At 34.7% G+C, this 9,664-nt stretch overlaps 1 protein-coding gene across 1 annotated transcript in view; it reads right to left on the reverse strand.

Moving 5' to 3' along the window:
- Positions 1–6,766, reverse strand: part of LOC150103291 (transcription factor E2F5-like) — a 119,051-nt gene extending 112,285 nt beyond the window's left edge. The window contains exons 1-2 of the mRNA XM_090397885.1: positions 6,656–6,766; positions 93–202 (exon numbers count right to left, since the gene is read on the reverse strand). Coding sequence (XP_090254011.1) covers positions 93–202; positions 6,656–6,766 — 221 coding nt within the window. The remainder of the gene's footprint in view (positions 1–92; positions 203–6,655) is intronic.
- Positions 6,767–9,664: the final 2,898 nt, after the last annotated feature.

Here is a 9,664-nt window from a genome sequence, read left to right on the forward strand (position 1 = left end):
TTCTACTTCAAAATGTCTTGTTCATTCCTATAATTCTAGTGCAAAAATCTGAATATGCCATATAAGAAAATTGTTAAATAAAAAAAGCTTACTTCCACTGAATGCTGTTTTTAGATTTCTTTTCAATTAGTCCAATTCCTTCTAAAACATTGGTTATATCATATATTCGCCTTTTCTGCCGAACAGCCAAGGTATCCGCAGCCTAAACAACAAATTAAGAAAACAATTCAGAAGTTAATATTTTATTCATTACTTGCCAAATAGGAAGAAAATATGCTAGTTATCTCTCTAAATGTTAAACATTTTTATAAATTTTAAGTTTCATGTTTATTTGTGGGTAATCATTATCTTTACACAGTGCTCTTAGTATACTAGAAAAAGCTGGTGAAACTTTCATTTTCTGAATTTACTTATGTAATGAGAGAGAGAGAGAGAGAGAAGACACTTATTGAAGACTGTAAAAGAAAGGAGAAGTCTAATTTTATCAACTTTTGGAAAGTAAAAGCTATTTGAAAAAAATATTTTTAGACTGTTATTTGAAATATTTTGCCAACATATAAGATACATAAGAATACACATTCGAGCAGTATTAGTAATGTAAAATCCTTTTTCCTCAGTTGGATGAATTTTCAAAATTTGGAGCTGGCCACTTTGTGCCAAATATGCTAATCTAAAGTAAATAATTAAAATAAATAACACAATGTTGTTACAAAAATATTTATTACTACATTGGAATATATCATAAAATATCAAACAACATAGTTTTATGAAAATTATAATGAAATATTTAGAAGAAATTGTGAATATTAATTGCAAAGTTGTAGAGTGCAAGTACTACCATCATAACAATGCTTGTTGGAACCAGTAGTGCATTCAGGATTTAATCTGGGGGGGGAATGGGTCAACAATTTGAGAATACGCAATACATACCGCATACAACCTATGACTGAGCATTTGCAATGATCGCTAATTCATAAGTAGTACAGAAATAGAAGACACAACACAACATAAATAAAAAAATGAATTTTAATTAGGAAAAGATTTTTGGAAAATTTTCTAGTGTTTTTCCCCCTTTCTTTGGGAGGGAGGGGCCCTCCCTTCGAGGTGCACCACTGGTTGGAGCTGCCTTATTCTCATACCAATCTATTCAGTATTTTTTTTTTTTAAACAGTCTTTTGTTATAGTGCAACTATAACTCAATTAATGCAAACAAATGGAGCTGACTCCTCTTTTTTGCAAAAAGGTCTTCAATTACAATGATGAAATACACATGGAAAAAATAAAATAAAATGATGAAAGGGAAAGGAAACTTGCTGTATACATTTCTATTATTCTTTACCCATTACTAAACTTCTTAGCCTAGTTAAATATAAATCCTGTGTGTGTGTATGTGTGGGGTTGGGGGCATGTGTTAATATATACACTGTTTGGAAAGAAGTCAATGGACACCATAGTGTGAGGAACAAACAACCATTGCATCCACCTTAATAAGATGTAGGACCTCTTTTTGCTCTGACAACTGCAGCAATCCTACAGGGCATACTTTCTACAAGCATATGATAGCGATCGATGGGAATTTTGGACCATTCTTCCTATAGGCATACAGTGAGATCCCTTAACTCAGCCAATACTCTACTTCATCCCACAGATGTTCAACAGGATTCAGATCAGGGGTCTGTGGAGGCCAGTCAAATAGAGTGCTGACTGACTTTGCGACTATATTCACTCAGAGAACTATCTGAACATCCTGGACAATGTAATGCTTCCTATTTTGTGACCTTTCTAGAGAACTGACCATTGTCTTTCAGCAATAGTGCAGCATGTCATAAGGCTGCTGCTCTAACTGCATGGTTTGTGGACATGAGCATCGGTTCTGAAGAAAGGCCACAAAGTAGGAAGCATTGCACTGTCCAGAATGTTCGGATAGCTCTCTGAGTTCAGTGTTTGTGGTGCCACAATCAGAGGTCTGAGGCAAACCCAGGAAAAACAGGCCTATACCATCCCACTGCCACCTCTGAATTTCATAGCTGGGGTTATCCACTCTGGTAAGAATATTCACTTGGCATCCACTATACACACACATATTCATCTGTTCAGTAGAGGGTGTAGCGTGATTTGTTGCTCCATAACACAGCTTTCCGAGCTTCTATGTTTAACTGTACATGGACTTTGCACTACTGAAGACAGCGACGGTGATTTATGGTTTTAATGATGCAAGGACAATGAAGGTCATACTGCACCACACAAATCCATGCCTGAAGCGGGATTCAAACCCACAGCCTGTTGGTTGGAAAGCGAGTACGCTAACCACTCAACCAACCAGGTTGACACTGAAAATGATACTGCATGTTAGTTCAGATAGCTGGGACTTGCATATTGCAATCCAATCATGGAATAAGCCTCGTATCTGAATATTTTTGTTCAGATTCCAATTGATCCCACAACTCTACATTCAACAGTTGGCAGATGAATGGGGTTTTTCCATAGTATCTTTTGTAGCACCCTACGGTCATGTTCGGTGAGTGTGATGGGTCATCCATTGCAGGTAGCACTCTCTGCACTTCCATCTCAGTATGGTATCACTGATTGTTGATCTGAGATGGCACAATTTGTCAATAATTTGCTGAACAGATAGGCCTGCAATATGGCATCCTATCACAATGCCTCTCAAAATCTGTCAGTTCCCTTCTTGCAGCCACTTCATCTGGACATAGTTGCACTGACTTGGGAGCATCATATCCAATTTATATCAGCTACAAAGATGTGACTCGTTATGTGGGACAATGCACCTTGCCCATGGGGTGTATCCATCAATTTATTTCCAAGAAATATATATTGTCTGTAAATTGCATGGGTACTAGGGTTGATTTGTCTGTATATACCGGATGAAAAATCAGAGTTTACGTACGAGTAAATCAGAGATAATATAGTCAATTATATCAATGCTACTCATCCATATAGTTGACTACATTATCATTTATCTCCTGATCGATTTTTAAAATTACCTTGGAATGCTGACATTTCATCATACACTTATTCAATAATAATACATATTAAAAAGAATATTAATTATCATATAATGAAAATGCTGGTAAAACTATATTCTGATTATTTAACACAAGAGGTGAATTAGTTACTGGTATATAAGGCCATAAATCCAGGCTACTTAAAAATACCAGTTTCTGGACAACACATATCTGAACAAAAATAAACAGACTGAAAAAAAAAAAAAAAACTAGTTGTACTTTCCTCTTTGGCAGGATGCAAAGCGTGAGTTGTTGGTAGGAAACTGATAAGGAAAATAGTGTAATAGGCTACTGCGATAACCCTATATAACAATTAGGACATAACAAATGAAAACTGAAAAAAAATCTGTAAATTCTAGGTGACTAAATCCTTATTTTTCTCAATAACTGTCAGTAATTGTTAGCAATATTCTCAGTGGTATAGCTGCTAGTAGAATGGTATGATTCATCTTGTTTTTGTACCTTTTTAGCGATGGCTATATTTTTAAAATTACTGGTTTGTGACTAGCTTGGTTTTTGAATATCTGGATTTGAACTTTGTACCTTTACTGCTTTTGGCTAAAAATGCAGCTCCCATAATAAAAATCCAAGTTTTATGTGCTGCTCCAAAAGATTGTTGTTATTCTAACAACAAAAATAATGCAACAGGAAACTACTCATCCTGGTGGAAGGTAACATGGAAAATTCATTGACAGTGAAAAAAGTAAACACAAAGTTATACCTTTTGTGGGATCATTGCAATTGGTTTAGATTGCAGAAATATAAAGAACAGGCACACTGTGTAGAGGGTTATAGTTGTTAAGAATAAACTTATAAGTATCTATTATGTACTGGATCTCCTTTGGGATGAAGCCATTTTGCTGAATGATTTCTCAGATAGTATTTCTAGTTTAAGGCGAGAAGGATCTGAGCAAATGATGTGTTCTATTGAGAAGCATTTTAATTATGCCAATTTTATAAAAAGTAGGATGTGCACCAAGTGAGTCAACACATCTATGAATAATCAACATCTCTGGGAGCCATCTTACTCCCATAAAAACAGTTATTCTAGTTAAAGAACACAACTCCACAGTTCCCATAAATATTCCTGTTTTAGATTTCCTTCCTAACACTGAGTGTAACCTGCTTTCTGTCTGTTTGGTGATGATGCCAATAAACTACAGCTTGAAGTTGTCTCTATACTACTCAAGACTGAATTTAGTACCAGATGAAGTTATCAACTGGGCCAAGGATGCCATCAAGAAATTGAATTCATTTTGATAGTAACCACTGTTTCTATGATCTATCAAAAATACATAAAGGTGTTCCTCAGACCAACTGTAGAATGCACTACCACATATTGCATAGCAAGCTTTCTATCAAGGCTCTTAAACTCTTGCATTGCCAATTCCCACTCATTTATAATAAAAAAAATCTGATTTTTTTTTTTTGACATCAAGGATACTACTACCAAGGGCAGTCCATCTCCCCTCTTTAACAAATTTTACCTGGAACATCTTGACTATGTTTCCATACAGATGCAACCCTATTTTCAGGTTGTGGATTTTGTTATATAGCCAAATCCTGAAGCTGACCTTTTTTTCATTCCTAACCAAGATCACCTATACCTCTGAATCGCATTCATTGTGAAAAAGGATAATGATAAACTTACTGGATCCACTTCTCACTCTCTGCTCTACATGGTTATGACTTTAGTATATTGTAAAGATACCTCTGTTTGCTGATATACAACTAAATTGGCATTATTAAAATGTTTTTCAATAGAGCACATCATTTGTTCTGACCCTTCTCACCTTAACCTAGAATAAGAATCATGTGGCAGAAGTAGTTCAACTGAAAGAAGATCCAGTATATAATAGATACAAGCCTGTTCCTAAGATCACCAATTCTGTATGTAAAATTCCTGTCCCTTACTGCTGGAATCTGAACCAACTGCAAAGATCCTGAAAGAGTATAACTTTATGCAACTTTCTTTCCTGTCAATAAATTCTAATCCATGCTACCATCCATCAAGGATTTTAGCAGTCTTTTCTGCTAAAATCCTAGTTGTTTTACCAGGTCTTTTGTTTAATGCCTTCGCTCATATTTTGGACAAATAGAAGCTCCTTTGAGAAAAGAATGTAGGAACATCGGTTTTCATCCTCTATTTAAAAAGATTTTCATCTTGCTCAGCATGTAAACACTGACCCAGAATCTTCTGGCTGAGGATCTATATAAATGCCATTCAAATGAGAGTGCTTATCTTAACAGTGCTGAAGTAAAGTACATTGACAGTGCCCCAACTTGACCTATAATGATTGCATTTTCCTACTAAAAATTTGGGAAAGTCTTATCCTTTAACTGTACTTTATTTTTTGTACATGTATCAATTTTATATCTACTGTACTGTGACTAATCTAGCATATAGTTAGATTAGTTTCTCACTGATGAAATCCAGTGTTTTACCATTTTTGAGTTGTCACCCATACTGAAGATGGTCTAAGCTTCAGCTCAAAACACCTGGTTATTTTGATTAGTAATGAAGTTTCTTGTGTCAACATGATCAATAGTAACACGTAGTGCAATGGAAAACATTCCTGAAATTTTTCTATTCCAGATTCAATTATCCTTTCCATTAATGCATCATGGCTAAATACTGTAAGCTTCCTTTACTTTACTTTTTCTGATTCACAGATAACAAATTTCTGATGTTAAAAAAAATTCACATTATCAAATTAATCCGCCTATAGCATACCTACAACAACAATAGAGTTCACATTAGATAAATAACACATGACTATGATGTGAATATTATTCTAAAAAGTAAGGCATGCTAGGAAAATCACTTTGTTATAACAAGTAAGATTAAATTTACATTAACTTTTTCATATGATTAACATCATTATACAGCAAATGCACTTGCTAACATTCAATTCCAGCAACATTTTCTCAAAAAGTAAAATCTGAAATTGAGAAGATTTTTAATTTTTATGTAAAGTTTTTATATGATCTAGTATTACTGATTAATTTATTTTCATCAAGTCATCCTACAAACTCAATTATTTAATGGTAATTACGGTGAATAATGCTAAAGAGATATATACTCTATGACAATGCAATTGAAATAATGCAAGTTATTTTAATCAGTTTTCCATAAATGAGCATCTTTTTAATATATGATGTTCCAGTCCTGATTTTTATTGCTGCAAACAATCAAAGAAAACTTTACTTTTACCTGATCTAGTTATATATAAATACATGTGTGTGTGTGTGTGTGTGGTGGGGGGGGCCAAAAATAGAAATATAATGAGCAAAAAATAAATAAATAGATAAAATAAAATTTAAATACACAAATATAATATTTTTTCCTTAAGCATCTCCAACAATTACGCAGATAAATGTAGGCACATGTACACGAATTTGCTGTTTCATGACTAACATATCACACCAGAATTGTCGCCTTTCACATGCCCTTTCTTAACGAGAAGAATAAAGACAATGACAGTTATATTTAAATGCAAAAACACGTTACATATAACTTCACATCTCGTTGTCGGCGTTTCACAGTGATGTGTATTAACGCGTTCCCAAGTCATTTCTAACATTTTTATTAATATTTAAACATTAAACATGAACAGAAGGGAAATTACCACTTTGAGATCCAAAACTCCATCTTTTGCTTCTTGTAATAACGAAACAAACTTCGTAGTAAGAAGACCCAAACTTTTCTCATGCCTACTTGGCGTGTTACTATCAGCCATCTTTGTATTGCAACGGTTTTTAATCTCGCGTAAACCAAATTCATTGATGTCCGAATCCCCTACCGCCCTCTTTCGGCGAGAAGTGAATGATAAAGTTCCATTTTACTTTATCATTCTAGTCTAGTCTGTTAGTTTATCAGATGTTCATCCAAATCTGAAGTTTTTGTTTTAGAAAACGCAAACTGTGTGTGCATTCGTGGTGTTAAAAAAAAAGAAAAAAAGAAGCGATTTGTATCCAATCAAACCATATCATTTTTAATATTGACAAATATTCAAAAATATTATTATTATTATTATTATTATTATTACATTAATCCGAACTATAATACATAACTTCTGAATATACCAGATCTTAGGCTATCATGCTAAGACACTACTTTTCCAGAAAATACCGAACAACAGTAACAATACCATATCAAATAAGACCTCATCATATAACATGCATTACGAGTCATTATGAAAATCCATATCGAAAAGCAACCAGTCAGCTCTATGTGCCAGACCTATTAAGTACGCTTCCATACAGAATGAAGAACCTAACTTATATTAAGTACACTCTTCCATACAGTATGAATAACCTAACTTATATGACGCCTTAAAGAACGCGTCATATAAGTGTATCCTATACTCAGCACGCGCGGCAATAATATAATACTTAATATTAAAGTAGCTACGTGCCAAAAAGAAAAAAGAAAAAAAGTAGTCAAATTATATACTTATTCATTTTCACAAAAGCCACGCCACGTAAATCAGCTTCGAAAGATGCGAACAAAATAACAAATGCACTGCTAATAACGTACTTACTATTACATCACTATAATTACGTATATTAAAAATAAAATGAAATAAATGCCCTCAGCATTGTGTAAGAAATGTATCAGAAAGGTAATAATTATAATATCTTATTTACACATATAACAGAACTCCCTACACATAATAATAATTAATAATAGTATTAAACATATGAACCAAACAGTATCTAGTATAAAACCATTAGCAGTCCAGTAGTTAACATCAAAAGATATGAACTTTAAAAAAAAAAATTTTTTAAAGTAACAATGGAGTTGGATAGGGGAAATGGCTGCTCAGTGATACTGCTAGACTTTGCAAAAGCATTTGAGAAGATTCTGCATAGAACTCTATTTCATAATATTGGAGTACGGTATGGATGTGAATCTAGTGATTTGGATTAGAGGGTGACTGATGGACAGATATCAAAGAGTGGTTTATGGAGGAGTTGAGTCCATTAAAAGACAAATGCCCAGTTGTGTACCACAGGGCTCAGCATTTGGTCATTTGCTGTTTAATTTGTTATCAATCATATAGGAAATGATTTGACAGGAAATATCCAGTTGTTTGCTGACAATGATAAACTGAGAAGAACAATGGTACATGAAGACTTAAACAGACTAGTAGTATGGGGGGAGGAAAGATAAAAGGCTGCCAGTTTAGTTTGGCCAAGTGTAAGGTGATTTACTTTGAGAAGAAATCAGAAGCTATGTACTATATCGATTTAACCGAACTGTAGGAAACTGATGAGGCCAGAGACAGATATGATTGTAGATTAAAGTTTAGAGGACACATTGCAAAGGTAACCAAAACAGCACACCAGATTACGTGGTTGTTGAAGACAGAGCTGTACTTATACTTTTCCCAAGGTGGAAGGGGTACAAGGCGCTAGAAATGCTCTGGGGCCCCTCCCTCATTGTTTGGGACCGTAAGTTTGCCCTAATTTTACGGGTTCCCAGCTAGAGCTTCGTGCGTCTGTGCATAAGTATGGCCATTGTTGAAGAACACACTAACAAGCAGGGATATTGAAGAATGTGGGTTTGGATTATAGAATATTAGCATGGATAAGAAAATGGCTGAACTGACAGAAATCAAAAAGTGGTATACGGGAAATGTGAGCCTGCAAGATTTAACGTAACCAGTGGTGTATCACAAGGATCAGTGCTTGGTCCACTGTTATTCAGTCTGTACATTAATGATATCGGGTAGGATTTGACAAGCGATATACAGTTATTTGCTGATGATGCAAAGATAGGTAGGGTGATCAGGAATGCTGTGATATGCAGTACTTGCAGAATGATTTGAATAGGCTGGAATTGTGGTCATGGGAAAATGGGTGTCAGCTCTATGTCAGTAAATGCAAAGTCATTCACTTTTGCGTGTTTAGATATCCAGTGTTGTATTATATTGGTGGGATTATGCTAGCAGAAACTGATGAGGCTAGGGATCTTGGAGAGTTAGTAGATAAGACGTTGAAGTTCAGCAGCCATGTAGAAAAAGACTGCAAATACAACTCAAAAGATAATTGCAATGCTGAAACGAAACTTCATATGTAAAGATAAGGATGTCATTTTGCCGCTTTACAAGGCTTTCATAAGACTTCACTTGGACTCTTGTGTGCAGGTCTGGTCTCTTGGTTTCCAATGTGATTCTGATATAGTGGAGAGAGTACAAAGGAGAGTGTTAAAAATGATATCAAAATTTTGGAACACTGATTATCGAAAAGAGACAGAATTTTGTAGAATGCAGATACTAGCAAATAGGAGAAAGAGGGGTGATATGATTGAGACTTACAAACTTCTGAAAAGTTTATTCAGGATTTCATTTGATGGAATGTTTCAGTTTATGGATTGTGGGGAAGCTCAGAATGAATGCTGCTAAGAAGGGGAGTGAGACTAGATTTTTTTTCTCATCTGGTAGTGAGTGATTGGAATGGATTACCATTGGATTTTGTGAGTGCAAGCAGTGTGGATGAATTCAAGAATAACTACGAAAGCTGATGCGTGTAGTATGTGGTCTTCCTCGATGAGTCCCTGGCTGCCTGGAGGTCTCTCTTAATAATAATAATAATAATAATAATAATAATAATAATAATGAATTCTTGTGCCA

Source organism: Typopeltis vanoorti, chromosome 9 (genome assembly GCF_054136105.1).
Source record: "Typopeltis vanoorti isolate ZY-2024b chromosome 9, IOZ_Tvanoo_1.0, whole genome shotgun sequence".
Classification (NCBI taxonomy): domain Eukaryota; kingdom Metazoa; phylum Arthropoda; class Arachnida; order Uropygi; family Thelyphonidae; genus Typopeltis; species Typopeltis vanoorti.